Below are 18,383 nucleotides of genomic sequence, written 5' to 3' on the forward strand. Positions count from 1 at the left end.
ATAAGGTATAGGCGAAATCGTCTATCCTTGTAATTCTGAACTTGTCAATTCACTTTTGTAATCCTGGACTTGTTGGACTGCAAATGTTCATTTTATGAATGCGAGTGTCGACTGTAGGATTGCAGTTTTACATATGCATGGTTCGGCTTCCTAAATTACATCATCATATTGTTAAAGGCAAGTTATACGATCTATTTTTAGTGAGTTTATACAGGGTAGATCTGATAAATAAACATTTTGACTACTATAATGACAAATGACAAATCAATTCGGAAAAACTGACGAATAGAAATAACAAAAAGCACGTCTACATTGACAAATGTATGAGATATTTAGTACGATTAAGAAGCACATTGTGGGAATTACACGTCTGGACTTTTGGCACGAATAGCCTCCATAGACAGGCGCTGTAAATATGCCAGTTGAATAGTTATAACCTGAGCCTTCATTGACCTTTACGTTTGTGTATACGACGTTATGCCTTTCATATTCATGATTTCGATCTGGACTAGATGCATCGAAAACAACCATCGCTAAAACATGCAAAAAGCTGTCATAAAAATGGTTTGTGATTAAAAGCGTTGTAGTTCCATTTAACTTTTCAAACGCTATTAGTATAATAAACAACATACAGCTGCACGGTTTCTCTTTGCAGACAGCAATATCTTCAGTATCTCCAGAACAGTTTCCATTGAAAACAAATGTCTCAGAACGTAAACAGGTTCTATTTCATTGTTTAATGCCCGAGTTGCATATTACACTACACTGACCCCAGTTGGACCACTCCGACCAACCAACTGAAATGAATGTGTGTGTTTTTTTATAAAAAGTATATACTATTTTATGGAATAAAGTATTATGTACAACCATTCTATGTTCACCAATTGAGTCAATATCATCCGTTTCATAAGCTGGAAATTTAAACGCCTTCAGCACACGTTAATACTTTGACAATCTGCTCCGAGGCAAGTTTCATAGCTGATGTTGTCACCGAAACAGTGGTTGCCATCCTTTGAGGACCATAGACTGTCACAAAAGCGGTCTCGTCGACGCAGGCCAAACCCGCACACGGAGCTGCATGAACCCCAGTCGCTCCATTCACTCCACCCACCATGAACTATGACATAATTATGAAAATAGGTTATGCTGCGTTGGCAGTGAAGCAAAACATACTGCTTTACTTTATTGATGAGTGTTTTCTTTGTTTTTCGTCAGAAGTTACCTCGTAATCACTCAGCTTGGCAGAATGATTCAAATGAGCTACCCTACCAACTATCATTGTGATAAAGTAAATAAAGCATTTATTAAGACCTAGTGGTGTAACAAATAAATCGGTTAAAGGCCCATTAGCTGCAATGTTGATGTAATCAATAGAGCATATGTATTCAATTATAACCAAATTATCACAACGGTGTAGACAAAACGCAAATTTCTTTAGCCAAAATAGAATTAAAAAATAATTATACTGGACAAGTACCAAGATCGAAAGCAGTATTTTCAATACTGTTTCCTATGCACTCTTCTTCACCATTCGAAAGAACCGAATTACTATGTCCGAACACTCTACTTTTTCCTAATTTCGCATGTGACTCCACATCCGCTCCAGGCGCCCCATACAGACCATTGTCAGTCGATTTCCAAATGTCACCATTATAGGTACATATTTTACTATTGTTAATCTTACCTATGACAGAACTCAGATAACAAAAGGCAAACATTTAGACATGCTTTTCATTTATGGAACATATTGTTTATGTTGGTCTGAATGTGCTTACAAACTTCACTTAAAAATGTCCTACCAATCTACTAAGAGATATACATATTTTAACAATGTGGAGTATCTTTAAATATTTCCAATGACTTGTGAAATTTCCTACCAATCTACTAAGAGATTTACATATTTTAACAATGTGGAGTATCTTTAAATATTTCCAATGACTTGTGAAATTAGGATCTACATAGCTGATGAGGACAGTGTCTTTACCAAATTCCACTTACGGTTGGTCGAGTCTCTTGAATTTTAACACCGTTATTATTCTAATATTCAACCTCATAGCCTACCTGTTGACCGCCATAACCCATGATAAACTCTGATGATGCTAATTTAGATTTTGTGAAGTGTTTAAGCAAATTGTAAATGACGGACGGACTGATTTTGCTAGCTGAGCTTGACAGCATTGTGCACATACTTAAACATCCGTAAAAGACTCATTAGTCAGACATAAACCACAAAACTGTGCGCACTGTTGCCTTGCCTTGTAGTTGTCCGAGCAGATATTGAACGACTCGTTTGGACGAAACACATTCAAACTGCAATGCGACCTCTTTGCAGCGGATTTCCTTTGCCACAGCCTGGCGACTTCATAGATCAATGCATCCACGTTTGCTCATATTTATAACAGGGGTATGCTCGCTGATCATTCAGTGGCAAGTTGATGAATAAAATGCAAAATATAAAGCATATATACAGTAAATCAACTCATTTCTTCGCAAGCTTATAATGTTAAGAGCAGAACAATTGAATTTGCTGCGAACGCAGACTAAATGAATGTGCTGCCAAGATTGTGTACAGACAACTTTTTTTGTGTAAGCGCTCTGAAACAGTGAAGCGACCTTAGCGAACCTTTCAGAGACCTTTGAAACCTCAGTCCGATTGTCATTTTTCTTCGTCTCACAGAGCGGTGATTTCATGCGTTTTTATCACATTTAAATATTTTCAGTGTTCTTTAATTGCACATGGATGTCTCAATGCATGTTAGCTATTAATTTCTCTACTCAAGAACTCTTCTGCTTTATTACATGTTTTGAAGAAGATGCTGCAAGTACTAACTTACCCAAAGTTGAACCCGTGTCAAAAATGAATCCTGAAAGCTCATTAAACAAGAGGGTATAACTTTAAAACGCAACTTTCCCTCGAATTTAGGACAACATGCTCTTTGGTGTATTGAAATACATGTGTATGAGTGGTTACGACTGATATTATCAATATTAAACATGAACACATACTATAAGAAAATAAATTGTACATCCGTTACTTTGTGCACATAGTTTAACCAAAGAGAAACAGACGGAAAACGCACTTATTTTGAAGGCGGTAAACATTGGATAAAAAAGTGTTGAGCTTGAATGTTCTACCGTAATACCTCCATGCAGATATATTTGATAGACAATAGGTATTAACTGAATCCATTTTTACAGCAAGATTAGTACTGTGAAAAACAAAACACATTTTGAATTCAGTCACATATATAACTATATCCGAAGGTATATATTTCTTATTAGCCCTCTCGGAATTATTTAGTTATATTTTTCTTAATGAAATAATAAATAAAACTTAAGGCAACCGTGCACCAGATGATCAATTTGCGAGAAAAAAAAGAAAATTGTCGAAAACTGTCATAACCTTGGTATTAATGTGTACAATGCATTGAAACTACTAACTGTAGTACCAAATAGTTTACAATTTATTTAAGTGTAGCAGTTATTTCGTATTTTTCCATTAAAAAAAGATTACTTGGTATGTCTACTGCCCTAGTAGAATTAATTCCTTATGCGTGATTGGCTAGTCGGTGGTATAACGTGATATAACCGAGTTAGGTGTAAATCTTAATTATGTCACCCGATTAGATAAAGCCGTAGTATCTCATTGAATACAACGCTGGACTGCAACTTTGGCGACACTGGTTCGAACACAGTCTCCGACACAATTTTTTTTTTACATTTTGATACTTTCTTTACAATTATGATATCAAAGCGTAACACATTCTATTAAATAATTGTCATGAGATTCGTAACAGAAAAAACTTTTTTTAGTGCCAATCTGGTGTACAGTCCCTTTAAATTGCTTAACTCGGAAATAAGTCTGTTTGTATTTTCATTAAATTGTTTTGTATTGTACATACTGAACAGCTGTTTTCAACGCAACAATCAATTGATAAGATCATTTGCTCCAAACGTTAAAAGAAGAAACTATTTTCTTACCTTCGAAAACAATTACGGAAGCCATTTTGAACTAACTTTCACAGGACCTAAAATTAACTTTCGTTCCCTTCTCGTAGAATGTCACCTTAGCCGTAAAAACATAAAATGTTATTATATAATGTCAATTGGATCCAGATATGTTTTCCCTGATTATCTTGGCAGGTATGTACTGCGTTTTTTATCTTTATTTTTTAAATAAACAGTTTGTTAGGGATTCTTAAGTGCATACACAAGGTTCACTGAAGCAGCAAATAGTGAGTGACAATGGTATTTGGAAATAAAACTGTTCGTATACAGAAAATTCCTAATTGAACTGACAGATATTCGGCCAGCTGTTAACATCATGGAATCACACCGATTATGTCATCGATAACGACTATCATTCAAAACGGGTTAAACTACTTTTAACTGACCAGTTATAAACACTTTTAGGGCAATGTTGTATGTCCAAAACATGTTATTTTAAAACCAAAAGTCGGGTTCAGCTATTATTAAGTGATTTCTCTTACCAAATATCCACCTTTTATTGACAATGAAATAAGTACAAAAAAGATAAGATTTTAAGTAAAATGGTAAAATTTGCAAACTGTTTCAATATTATCACAGTTCCGAACAAAGAAAATATAAATTATTCGATTCACTATTAGATACGCTTCAACGCTCCACACAGTTGCATGATAATAAGGACACGGATAATAACACGCAATAACCGTACTTATGCCATTCGATTTTATTGCATGAGCTCTATAGTATGCTTGCATAAATTGACAAGGAGATAAAGGGAACACCCCCACACCAGCTATGCGTGCAGTTAACATTAACAGTCGCTTACTATATGTAACGTGTGCGAGTTTGTTCCCCGCTTGTAAAGTATGTGCTACGATATAACATGAATATTTGACAAAACAGTTTGCTAACGTGAACAACTGTTAGCTTAACGTGACCGCTAGGTTAATAGGTAAGTATTGTTGTGAAGAGTTGTATCAACTGCAATCCAGTTCAACCTTTACCCCCCCCCCCCCATATGCATTCTATTGTGAATGGATTACGTTAAGGAATGCAAGAATCCAATCCACAAATAACCAAGTGTTGTGATAGGCTCATTAACAGTGTCTGGACTTCCTATTTAATCTTGTAAAACAAATGCCCAAAATACATGATTATTTATGGTATTGCAATCATATCCATATTGTGCTTTAATGTATTGCTTTCCTCAAACTTGTTTCAGGTTGACAAAAAAGTTAACCAATGTTGGACAATTACAAGTGTATCAGAGCCCCTGAAAATCTAGAAGGGGTTGTATATGATAACTTGCAAAGCTGAGTGCTTTTCACCCACATGCTCTCCCCAGCAGATGGTGGCACGAATGCCTGGGCACTTTAACAAGTTTCTTGGCCACTTGTGCTTACTTCACTCGCGATGACATTATTGCTCTTCTTCACTATGGCCGATTAGCAATATTCCGAAGATGGTGCGCATGTTTGGACATAACATGCGTACAACCCTTCAATCGGGGCGGTTAACCAGCAGGATGAACTATTAAAGGCATCTCCTTCATTCATTGCAACATTTCCGTATGTGATGGTTTGAGCGTTAGAAATGGTTCTGCCTGATGTTTGCGCACAAAACACAATCGTTGCTAAACATTAAAATTCAAGAACTGCTGAAAATTTAATATTACAAAACATTATTGAGTGGGCGCGACAGCGAAGCTATATATGTACAATTCATATGACACAATTGGAATGTAATTCGTGTCCGTCGGAATACATTATAAGGTGTTACTAGCTTAATTGAATCCTGAGGCTCCTAAACTTGAACATAGAATGATTAACAGTGAGATTAGAAGCATTTATTTCGATTTAACAATACTTACGAATACGATTGCATGCTGTCTCGGTACAAGGACGGTTTCGGTGTACACACCAGAGCAGTTTCCAAGTGGAATAGAAATCTGGGGACTAAAACATGTCCTCGTACGTTGTTTAATGCCCTTGTCGCATGCCACACTACACTTACTCAAATTAGACCATCCCGACCAACCGACTAAATCATTATATATATAAGACTATTGATTTTAATAATTTCATATGGATAAAGTTAGAAACGTGAAAAAAGGCCTCACTAGTAAAAGTAGGTAAGCGAAAATGATATTTCATGTTTCATTTAATTACCTTTGCAATCAGCTCCCAGGCATATTTCGTAGTTGGTATTGTCACCAAAACAGTGATTTCCGTCCATGGAGGGCCATGGGCTGTCACAATGACGATCCCATCTCTGCAGGCCAATCCCTCACGTGGAACTACACGAGCCCCAGTCGCTCCATACGCTCCTTACCTCCGTGAACAGCGACGTGGTGTGTAAATTGGTTAATGCAAAACAACGTTTAACAATACTACATTTTTATAGCCGGAATTAAGCAGTGTATGTTTCCTGGGAGATGATTTGTAAAATACCTTCTTAGTTAATACCTTCAAAGGCAGTTTCAAGAACCTGAGTTGTGTGTACAGACAAGGTCTATTTTGAACATATAAATGAACAACATAGCTAAAGAACAAAACAACGTTAATCCTGGACAAGTGCCTGCACCACAAATGTTATCTTCTTATTTATTGCCAAAACGTTCGTCGACGTTATTCGAAGTAGCCGGATTTTTACACGTCCGAACACGTGAATTTGTTCCACTTCCGCATGAAACATCGCATCCACTCCACGTGCCCAACAAAGACCACCCTCCGTCAACTTTTACAACTGTTAATTATTAATTCTTTGCAATAAATTAAACTATTAAAAAGGACTTTCTGGGCCTGATAGGGGTCAAATTATATGTCATATGGTTGGTCAAATAAACAGAAAACATTGTTAACACTTTAACGTCTTAAAATGTTCCTCAAATTGTATGACCAATCAGTAGTCCCGATTCGTATAAGTTAGCTTTAATATTCCAAATAATGTTTTATGAAAATAATATGGATATAAAACCTAATGTATCGAGCTCGTATGAGCTTTTCCAGACAAACTTTTAAATTATATACGTTGTGTTACCAGTGACCACGACTAGGTTATTTACACAGCTTGCATACCAACTTTTCAAAAATAACAAGTAAGAAGTATATAGCTCAACATAAAATACGACATATCAACCGAACAGAAGCCACAAAACCACTGACAATATTGTCTTGCTTTGTGAACGTCCGCGCAGATGGAGTACGACTTGTTTAGGAACAAACAGTTAGGTTCAAGGTCACCGCATGGTGCTGTTCGTGTAAACAAGTTTTACAATTCAGCATGACAACAAGGCTCATGTTTACACACTTGTGTGTAGATACATGGGTAAAAGTTGCAAATGAGTTGATGTAAGGTTGTTTAAGTGTAAATACAACTTTCACAGTATAACGTGTATTTAAAGATGATGATATTAAATGTTTACCTAAAGTGGAGTTAAATTCCAGCAAAAACACTGAAAGCATATTAGAAATACACATAAAATAAACAATAATAACTTCACAAGTGTATTGTAGCTACCGATCACCTCACTTAAAAAGCCCCACTTTTATTTTGAATCTGATGAGGCTTATGTTGGCTATTGCAATATATGTGTTTGGACAAGTGTGACGTTGAGTTCTCATAAACTAGCTAGTTTGAACCTTTAGTGAATCCATTCTCTAACTATTCCAAGGCAGTACTCCCACCTTTTACTAGTAATGATATTTTGATGATGCTCTTGTTGTTTCGAGACATTGTTGTGACAGTCGTTTAATGTCTATTAGGCCTTAATGGATGGCATTCAATATTCAATCTTACGTCCATACACCTTTGACCTCATTCAATCAATTGGTCAGTTATTATAAACAAGTAATTCGATTAGCGTCATCGTTCTTTGATCCAATGAAGAACAATATCTTATACCAGCCTAGATGATTCAATTGCAAGAAAAAAAGAAAATTGTCAAAAACTTACATAAAATTGAAATCATTGTGTACAACGAATTGAATCTTATTTAGTGATGTATCACATCGCTTACTACTGATGTATCACATCGCTTACTACTGATGTATCACATCGCTTACTACTGATGTATCACATCGCTTACTACTGATGTATCACATCGCTTACTACTGATGTATCACATCGCTTACTACTGATGTAACACATCGCTTACTACTGATGTATCACATCGCTTACTACTGATGTATCACATCGCTTACGACACATGTATCTTTCGAAGTGTTTGCGTATTTTTACCAATTCGAAATTTACTGGGTTTGTCCACCACGTAATTCCCATTAATTTAAAAAAAATAGCGTTGGTATATGTATCTGTACCAATCACGTGACGTTCACATGCTTAATATACAGACAATAAACTGGGAAACCATTAAACGCTGTCTTCAAACAGGATACTTAGCTGAGACAGCGACGAATCATTCTTTTATTTTGTAAAATGATGTAATATCGGCCTCATACTAGTTCGTATTGATAATTCTAGGCCTGTTTTGTCGATTTCGGAACCATTTGGTGTCTAGTCATTTTACCCTTTTGCCCAAGCTAGGCCGTTTACTGTTTTGCTATTGTGCTTATCCCTATAGTTTTCATTGGTTCTGCTGGAATAAAAATAAACAATAAAATCAAGCTGCTCTCTTGAATAATGTTTACAAAGTCATCAATCAATAGTAAAATATCGTTTGAACCTAATGACAAACTCCAAGAGTCTGGACAAACAAACTTAGGCATAGGTATTTCATTTTCGGAGAGAAAACAAACGTGAATGTTTTGCAAAAGAGAAACTTACGTGTTTGCATGTTCGGAAGAAGTGATATACTGAATCCTGAAAATAAATAACAACTAATAAGCAACACAAGCACTTATTATAATGAATTGGTATGTCTATATACATTTGACTGATGTCAATGGTTCGATTCCGTTCCATGTGAAATGTAGCTTTCCAAGTCTAGCGTTAGATTTTAATAAAAAAGCCAATCACATCGCTATCTAATCGAATGTCAATATGAATTAAACCTACCATTTATAATGTATCTGAAAGCCATACTAACGTTGTCTTAGTTGGAACAAATAACAACTAAAAGCTGTGAATCTGCTTCCACGGTTACATAATAATTAGAAGTCATTAGCTTATCAATAATAAATACGAGGCTGCACCTTTATTTGGTTTGCCGGCTGAAATTCCCCTGTTGCATAACGATAAACAGCATCCGTGACATCTGTATATTTAGTTCATGTCAATTAAGTTTGTATTAGACGGGTTGTATTACAGATGCTTATCTTAACTGAGACTGCACACAGGGGCTCCTTTCCTTAGAAGTACAGTAATCACAGACGTCTCGAAAAGCACGTGACGGTTGTCAAAATCACGTAACATTGATTAAAAAAATAACTTGAAATGTTGGTTTTGTTTTGACTTAAAACAACGAAGTATAATGAAATCTGAAAATATATTGAAAAAACTGCATTTACAGATAGTCTCCAGGATAAGTAAAAACTATTAGCTGAAATCCAGCTTTGTTCCATATTTGATGCCAGACATATTTCTTCGTCGAGAGAAATAATGGCGTAGGAGAGTGTCCTTGTATATATCCTTGTCCAATGGGACATACCAGGGGAATATTTATGGGGGAAAACATTTTTCATTATACGACTCTTTTCTTTGAAGCATGTTACTGAGTAAATAATTTACTTTTAAATGAGACTTTTCTATTTTGTTCTGTTTAATAATTGCTGTTCTTAGACCCAAAAGGGGAATGTTTGAGTGAGCCGGCGAAATAAAAATTAAATACCATTATGTTAAATTTCAAAACTGTAGCTGTGAAACCATTTTTTTCGGATATATTTGTTATTTAGAATGACATTCTTGATGAATCGTCACTTCTTTTCTCCATTCTAAGGGTAAATAGTAGGAATAACTTGACTAATATAAGAGTTTCAAATAACTCCCAGACAAGCATTTTCAGTTTGTTGATACAGCATTGTTCCGAAAGGCGACCGTTTGGATTGGCATTTTTTAAAACAATTAGTATAATAAATAAAAGTGCATGTTAAATGGTAACGGTAAATCCGTCTCACGATACATTAGTTTGGTGTGACCTTATTATTTTGACATCTTGTCTTGACCCTGCTGTAGATCTATTAGTTTCATGAATTGAATGTAACTTTAAACATTATTTCATTTGTGAAAACAGATTGATATTGAGTTGTTTCGTGAAATTCCAGTAAATAAGAAAGTAATTGTTTAAAAAAGTAAAGTCAATATTTTAATCGAATACCAGAACATTGTGAGAAACGAACAACAATGAAGCCTCGGTAAATAAGACACATCTCTTAAAGCAATGAAAACGATACATGATTTTTTATAGCAATTCAACGCAAAACGTTTTGTCCACTTTACAAAAGAGCTCATGATTATTTTAAGTAAGCCTAAATTACTTAACTGCTTTGACATTTCTGAACGTTTAAGTCGAGAGCATTCAAATCTTTCAAACGTGTTCATGATAATACAAGCTATTGACGGTGTAACATGACTTTCCCAGCGGAGAAAAGTTTGTGTGTTGTTTTTTTCTGTACTTTTTGGATATTTGGTAAGTGAAAACCTAGTTTTATTCTGTAATACTATATTTATTTGTTTTGGAAGTAAAATTACGACGGTATGTTATGATTTATAGAACCTGTATTGTTATAAAAGCGATACTTATGATGGCTAATAAAATGTCCAAAATGTACCTAAAACTAGGTTTAATGACAAACCCATGTTACCTTGGACAAAGTGTTGAAGCTGGATAAGAAATGCATGTTAAAGGTGTTATTATTCGCAGGCGACTGTCAGAGCGGAAAAGCGCGGTTGCTTGGGAAACTGAAAGATTACAACAAGCTTTTAGCACCGGAAGGACCGGAGGGAGGGGCAGTGAACGTCACACATGGCATGGACCTTAAACGGATCATCAGTCTTGTGAGAGTTTAATCATTGTTTTGTCCGTTATTTTGATATTGTGAAAATATTGTTAACTGATATTTGGAACAGTTCGCTCCAGTTTCGGAGTCAATTTTGGCAAACCTTTGTTCTTATCATGGCTAAGAGATTTGTACCTTATGATTGGTAGCTAAACTGCAAATAAGTATAAATATAATAATTTGATTTGAAAAACATTGTTAAATAAAAGCAAAAAAAAAAAATTAAAACTGTAATTCAAGTTTTGAAAAGCTTATTTCCTAGACTGATAAACACAATCAGTTCAAATGCTCCACATCCAGCAGAGAAAATATCTAGCAAAGTCCATGGGAACTTCCGGACATGGTCATTCGGTTGGTTGTCCATAGAACAATTATTCAGTGATTCATTAAGATGGTGTTTGTCGTTGTTGCTTTAAGCATTATCTTGGTGATTGAGTGATGTCTGGGATGTATGTTTAGACCTGAATAGGAGATGAGAATACAAAGATTATGTCCTATACCTTTAGATATTGTGAATGGTTGGAGTACTCAGAGTGTAATATCGATTTAAAAAAATAAGCAATAATAAAAATCATTCTTTGACATCCTTTAGATTTAAGATACGTACAATAATGAGTGTGTTGTAAATGAATTATTACGAAAATAGAGCTATAAACTGCCGTAATAGTATTGAAGATCGGCCTGATTTTGAATTGTCCTTTTATAAAAACTTAATGTGAAAAACTACAGAAACAAGCTCAGTAGCAAAACGTTTAAACATAAACCAGGTTTGGTGGCACTGGGTTAACGTCAAAGACATAGAACACAAAAACAAAACATCACAAACAACAATATTAGCTTTGTACACAATAAACACCCTTTCAAAATAACTTAGTGCAATTGTGTTCAATGAGGCAAACAATTTTATCTGCAGTCATTGATGGGCTACTGTATGTGTTTCAATCTTTAGGTTTTGTATTTGCCTGCTTTGCTCTTGTTTTATAGCGCAAGAATTTTAGATAAAAAACGTTGTGACATATATGAACGTGACATTTGTCGTTTATAGCAGATAAAACAGTGATGTTCTATGAATTCTTTATCCAAAAACAATTCTCGGAATAATTACAAGCAACGCAATTGCTAAAGATAGCGTTGGGCTATTCTGACCAGTAACTGTCTACATTAATATTAAAAAAAATGGTTAAAAGGTATTTTGTGAAATCACAGATAGCATATCATTTGTAGGAAAACATGGCCACAATACAAAATAGGGACGGGTGAACAAATTGAGGTTTTGCTATTCCATATAATTGGTTCATAACACAAAGCAAATTCTTAACACGTTTCTATCCCAGGACAACCAAGTACTCTTGTTAGACACCTACCTGTCTCTCACGTGGATCGACAACCAGTTAGTATGGGACCCGGATGACTTTGACGGTCTTGAACTCATCCGCATTCCTAGTGAGAAACTCTGGCAACCAGATATTATGCTTGAAAACAAGTAAGTTTTTAAGATTTATGTTTATATTTCTAAAAATTGATATTTTTATAATGATTGTGGACAAGTTATTACAACTATTTACAACTATATATTAATCACCCGTACCCCCTCCCCACCCCCACACACACACTTGTCCGGCTTGGTGACCACACGCCAAACAAATATCATTAAAACCTGGCATATTACCCGGGACACGGGAATGCGCTAGCAACTGTGCTTTCCGGACAACCGGTTTTATTTATCTTACCAACGAAAAACAGAGAAAACCAGGCACTTTATTTATGATTTACTGAACATGAATACCAGTTTCATGCACAATATAAAAAAATAAAAACGAATAGTTTATTAATTGTGTCATTTACAGCTTTCGCTTTACAATTGTCAATCTTGTAGCACGAACAACACGCGCGTTTATTAAAAAAATAACAGTGCTTACGCTAACTTAACATTTTTTGCGTTGACATTAATTACCGTTGTCATTGACAACGAAATATTACAGCAACTAGGAAATGATATCATTTTATGAACGTATGCGGACAGACATAATGGCCTTTACAGCTGATATATGGCAGTTTATGTCCATGCAATGGAGATGACAGTTCACATAAATCGATGGAAATTCTTGCCTTCTCACAAATTATGGATAAACACAGAGAGATCGTCTATTTCAATCAGGACCTGTCATTTCTGACTATCGAGAGGATTGGACAGACAATGACGGTGCCTGCTCTTGAAGAAAAACCCCAGCTTGGATTGATTCCCATAAAACCTAAAGATTATCATGCTTTACGAGTGCTCATCCAGATGATGGATACATATATGACTGCATCTAGTTGTTCTTCTCTGTTTTAGTATAGTGTTGGATCTGTTAGCGTATATTTATTCCATACACCATAAATTATGTTTTTCATAGTGTCATTATCCGTGACTTTTAATGGTAATGCTTATCAACGATGTCATATAATTGGTATCAAAATTAAATCGCAGACACTGGTCATATCCCTGAAGTTCCAATAACATTACTTCTGTCTGTTTATAATTGGATAAATGTGTCTTATTGCTGACGATATTTATCTGTATTATCGTTGACTTGTTGTTGTACTGTAATGTAAGTTTATGTTATCTTGGGGAGTACATTTCGTCAGCTGCTGTTGTGGCCATCGAACTTTATAGCGATGTTTCCATGGAATTTAAAAGGTCAAACGCAGGAAACTAATTAGCTTTAAGAAGTGACAAATTATTAGATTGAGACAGTTGTAAGCTGGTAACGTTATTGATGCCATCTGGATTGCTGGTCTTTCGAAAGAACATAATGTATCCAAAATAGCATAACATCATTCTCGGTTTTGAGACTTTTCATTGGCCGGGAAAGTAAGTGAGCCCTGGTAAACCCCATTCTTCATTGTTATATTGTATTTTTATTACACTGAATAAACAAGTAGTTAAATGAGAAATTAGGTATTCAGTAAATGGTTGAATTCCTGTTTCCAGTGCGGATCAGTTCAATGGCCTTCACAGCGGTGACATCAACATGGTCATCACCTATGACGGCATGGTGTTCTATACTCCCCCAGTAAAGACCGCTTCATTTTGCAAGGTAACCTTATATACATTCTGTTAAGAAATATATGCATTATTTTTAATCTTTCATAGGAATGTTGCTCAATGCCATTGCATGATATTAACGCTTATTTAAAAGTTATTCTCACCTTTTTCCATGTAACCAAATGTGTTTATGCGGCTTCAATATTTTCTTTTTCTTAAGTTAACATACGAAAGTTTTCTATTGTTTTGTAGGTGAACTACAAAAATCTAAAGCAAGGCGACGTCATAACATGCACGTTGACGTTTCTCTCCTGGACATATGACGGTGACGCTCTGAATCTGATGAACCTAGATGACGTCATTTCGACCGGGAATCTTGATAAAGATTTTAATACACATTGGAAGTTCGTAACATCAAATGTGAAACGTGACATTCAATATGACCCTTGCTGTGTGGAGCCTTACGTGAAGATCAAATACATTATCAAGCTACGTTACGTGCCTTAACGTGATTTTAACATGCAGATCGGAAACAATTTACTATTCACGTTACTTTTAATGGTTTTCGAATGTAAATTTGCACGAGTGATTTGATTCATTTGTATTGCTATTCTGTTGGCTGACCATTCTTCGTCGTTACAAGGACGCAGATAATGAAGCTATCCAGGATTTCGTCGGCATGGTAGCTACCTGCAAAACTTTTTTTCACTTTACTGTAGTTGATTTTACAATTTATTACAATAACGCTTCGAAATATTGTATAATTGTACACAAAATAATTGCAAACAATCGCATGTAGCATTCAAGTTTACCCGCAGCCGTTACTTTCTTTGACATGCTAGTTGGCTAATGCCATTGATCATACAAAACACGAAATGTTTCATATGACAAGTGATTCCAAATATTAAAATTAAATCTATTTGTAATTTCGCTTTACAAGTAATGAATAAGGTCAAAAGAGTTTTGCAGTAAATAATTGTTCTTTTTTCTGACACTCTTTAGATTTAAGCGATTAATAGCAATGAGAGTGTTGGTAGTGAATTACTTCGAAGTTAAGACTTTAAAAACACTTACGGATTACCTGACGATCCGCTTGGTCCTTAAACATGTCTAGCTGAGCAGTTTATGTCCTCTCTGATTCGTCTCATCGTTTCACCAGTAGTTTTTATTCGATGTCTTCCATGCCTTTTAAAGAAAAGACGAGCGTGTTGAATTATTTCAGAAACCGCCCTATCGCATTCCATACCAAGTTTTCGCAGGCTCACATTGCTTATAAACTGACATTTCGGCTTCATTTCGAAATTTCTTGGTTTTATATCGGAAAATTTTATTTCCTTTTCGAATTTTATCGCGCTATTGGACATATGGCGTTTGACAGACTTTTTCATTTTTTCTCATTAAAAACATTCCTTTAATGTAAATTAAACACCTTTTCTACCAGATAGTTTGAAGCTTTTTACGAGAGAATATATCATAAAGATCATTGGCAACTAGACAGCATATAAAAAGCTGTTTTAGTCATGATTATAGTGATGCAAACTAGCACCGGCTTACACAGAAGTCTATTTTTAGACCTTTCAATATATACTAAGTAGTATTTGAATTTTTGACTAGAAAACAGTGTTTTGAGGACAACAAAGTGTGGGTTTTCGATACATGTGTTTGACGTGGATGAAAATTAATCTGTTTGTTTCCGATTTCACTGCTATTTAGTGAGGGTCAATGTTCACTAGACACTCAATAAATCAGTACACTTACGAGTGTTGTCGTCAAAAGAAACTACCGGAAAGAAAAAATCATTATGAAAGATTTGTACACAGACGTTAGCAAAAACATGGTGGGTGCAAACATTTGTTTTGTTACGTTGTAGTCATTTGATATACGTAGAACATGTTTCGAAACAAAACTTTTTATTAAAAAATAGCTTGTTCTATTTTACAAAATCGAAGGATTATTTTTCCCGCGAGTTCATACATAATGGCCATTAAAACTGATGGATGCCTGTTTATGTTTAAGCATTAAAGATGACAGTTCAGATATATGGCTGGACATTTCTGCCTTCTTGCAAAGTATTGAAAAACGCAGAGATATCATTCATTTCAATCAGAACCTGTCATTTCTGACTATCGAGAGGATATGCTTAACAATAGGATAGACAATGACGGTATCTACTCTTCAAGAAATAACCTGCCTGAGAAGGAATGGACTGATTAATTGTCACAAGTAATGACGGTTATCATTCTTTGTATGAGTGCACATTCTGCAAGATGGTGACAGAGATGTCTCTATCTAGTTGCTGCCTTATGTAAGTGATTTATTTTGCACTCTTATCAGTATATGGTTGGGTCTGATAAAAATGTCCATGCACCATGAAGCTATGATTTCACAGTCACATTAGCCGTAATTTAAATGATGAGGCCTCATAATCATGTTATGTAATTGATATCAAATTCTAATAGGCAATACAGTTTGGCCATGCAGTTTCACTAACATAACTGATATTTGCTTTTAGATGGCTGCTTGTCGTAGTACTAATGACAGTTTCTCTCTTATCAGGTTTGTCTTTTATCAATAGTTTTGTACGTTGCATTTGTATCGTAAAGTTGAACTTCCGTCAGATGAATTTGTGGCTTCCGGACTTGCTTCATTCAGCGACGTTTGAATGAATTCACATTGGTCAGCAAAGACAAGCTAGGTAGGTTTTAGTTTGGATTGTACGCCAGATTTAATTATTATTATGTCAGGATGGAATATTTCTTAAAGTGGCAGGCTGGTAATGTTGGTAACGTTATTTATGCTATCTGAATAAGAGATTTTTTATAGAAACACAAAAGAAAACATCCAAACAAAGATGATAACAGTCAATTAGATGGGGAGTTTACATTGACAACACAATAGTTGCTGAACCCTGTAATTGTGACTTAATCTTTGTTATTGAATGGTTATTGCATTATTCAGAATATAACTCCACTTAATATTTGACTTGTTGTATCCAGTGATTCAAAAGAATGCTAATTTTGCCAGATTGTGCACATGTTTATTAATGTCTTGCATATCTAAGACATGCATGATGTTAATGTTAATAATTTATTAAAATTAAAACTAAAAGATTTTCCATGTAGCTAAGAGTAGCAGAACAATTAAACTTTTATCACTATTATTATTAATACTATAACTATCATTAGTATTACTATTATCATTATTTTTTATTATTATCGTCATCGTTGTCGTCGTCCTCCTCCTCCTCCATCATCATCATCATCATCATCATCATCATCATCATCATCATCATCATCATCATCATCATCACCACCACCACTACCACCACCACCACCACCACCACCACCACCATCATCATCATCATCATCATCATCATAATATCATTATTTTATTATTATTATTATTATTATTATTATTATTATTATTATTATTATTATAATTATTATTATTATTATTATCATTATTATATTTACAAATTGATAACAAAATCGACGACGATTTCGTCCTTATATATGACTTATTGCCTTGAAATAGTTTGCATTATAAACAAGACGACTGGTAGCTTATTTCTATACATAAAAACACAGACAGTTTCTAAGATCATTTATTGGCGAGAAAGCCGACGAAATACCTTTTCTATCGCTCATAATAGGTTTGTTATTTGTAATGTACTGTAATAATTGCAATATGTACGTGTGTTACATTGATTACTACACAGTATATGTGTATGTTGAATCTTTTTAAAATGCAACTTTACACACTAACTCGATTAAAAGGACCAACACAGACAAGCTAAGTAGGTTTAAATGGGCATGGTTGGTCAGATTTATATTAAAATGTCAGATGGAAGATGACTGAAAGTGGCAGTCTGGACTATCGTTGGTAAAGTTATTAATGCAATCTTCATTGGAGACCCTTTGGAAGACAAAGGAAAATATACTAAAATGATAATAACACTCTCGGTTTGATAAAGACTGTATATTAAAGCTGCACTCTCTCAGACTTACCGTTTTATCTGCTAACCAGTAATGAAAAATATTAAATATTTGCCCGTTCCAAGACAAAAAATAAAAAAGTAGTCGAAACGTTCAATCTGTGAGGGTGCCGCTTTAACAGCTCAGTAGTAACTGAACACTTGTCACTTCCCTTTTTAAAAGTCATTATGAATCTTTGTCTTTGCAATGATATTTATCGGATTCTTAAATAATAAGGTATGCACGAAATAATGATTGACTTGCGGTTTTTAGTGGGGATAAGTTTAATGGTCTAAAAGCGACGACATTAACATGGTCATCACCCATGAGGGCATGGTGTTCTGCACATACTGTGTAAAAATCCTCTCAGCTGGTAAGATTACAACATTCATAATTATCATCTTATTGTTGTTGATGTTGTTTGTCGTCGTTGTATAC

General features: G+C 34.9%; 1 protein-coding gene across 1 annotated transcript; it reads left to right on the forward strand.

Annotated features, from left to right (window-relative positions):
* Positions 1–10,446: 10,446 nt before the first annotated feature.
* On the forward strand, positions 10,447–15,729 carry LOC128209258 (neuronal acetylcholine receptor subunit alpha-10-like). Its single transcript, XM_052913211.1, has 5 exons — positions 10,447–10,573; positions 10,808–10,941; positions 12,278–12,426; positions 13,918–14,023; positions 14,224–15,729. The coding sequence occupies exons 1-5, from the start codon at positions 10,513–10,515 to the stop codon at positions 14,476–14,478; spliced, it is 705 nt and encodes a 234-aa protein (XP_052769171.1). The 5' UTR covers positions 10,447–10,512; the 3' UTR covers positions 14,479–15,729.
* The last annotated feature ends 2,654 nt before the right edge of the window (positions 15,730–18,383 follow it).

This window comes from Mya arenaria, chromosome 11 (genome assembly GCF_026914265.1).
Source record: "Mya arenaria isolate MELC-2E11 chromosome 11, ASM2691426v1".
Taxonomy (NCBI): Eukaryota; Metazoa; Mollusca; class Bivalvia; order Myida; family Myidae; genus Mya; species Mya arenaria.

Coding starts and splice junctions, on each gene's coding strand:
- LOC128209258 (XM_052913211.1), top strand. CDS start 10,513: ATGACTTTCCCAGCGGAGAAAAGTTTGTGTGTTGTTTTTTTCTGTACT. Junction 10,942..12,277: donor TTAAACGGATCATCAGTCTT/GTGAGAGTTTAA, acceptor TTTCTATCCCAG/GACAACCAAGTACTCTTGTT. Junction 12,427..13,917: donor GATATTATGCTTGAAAACAA/GTAAGTTTTTAA, acceptor TCCTGTTTCCAG/TGCGGATCAGTTCAATGGCC.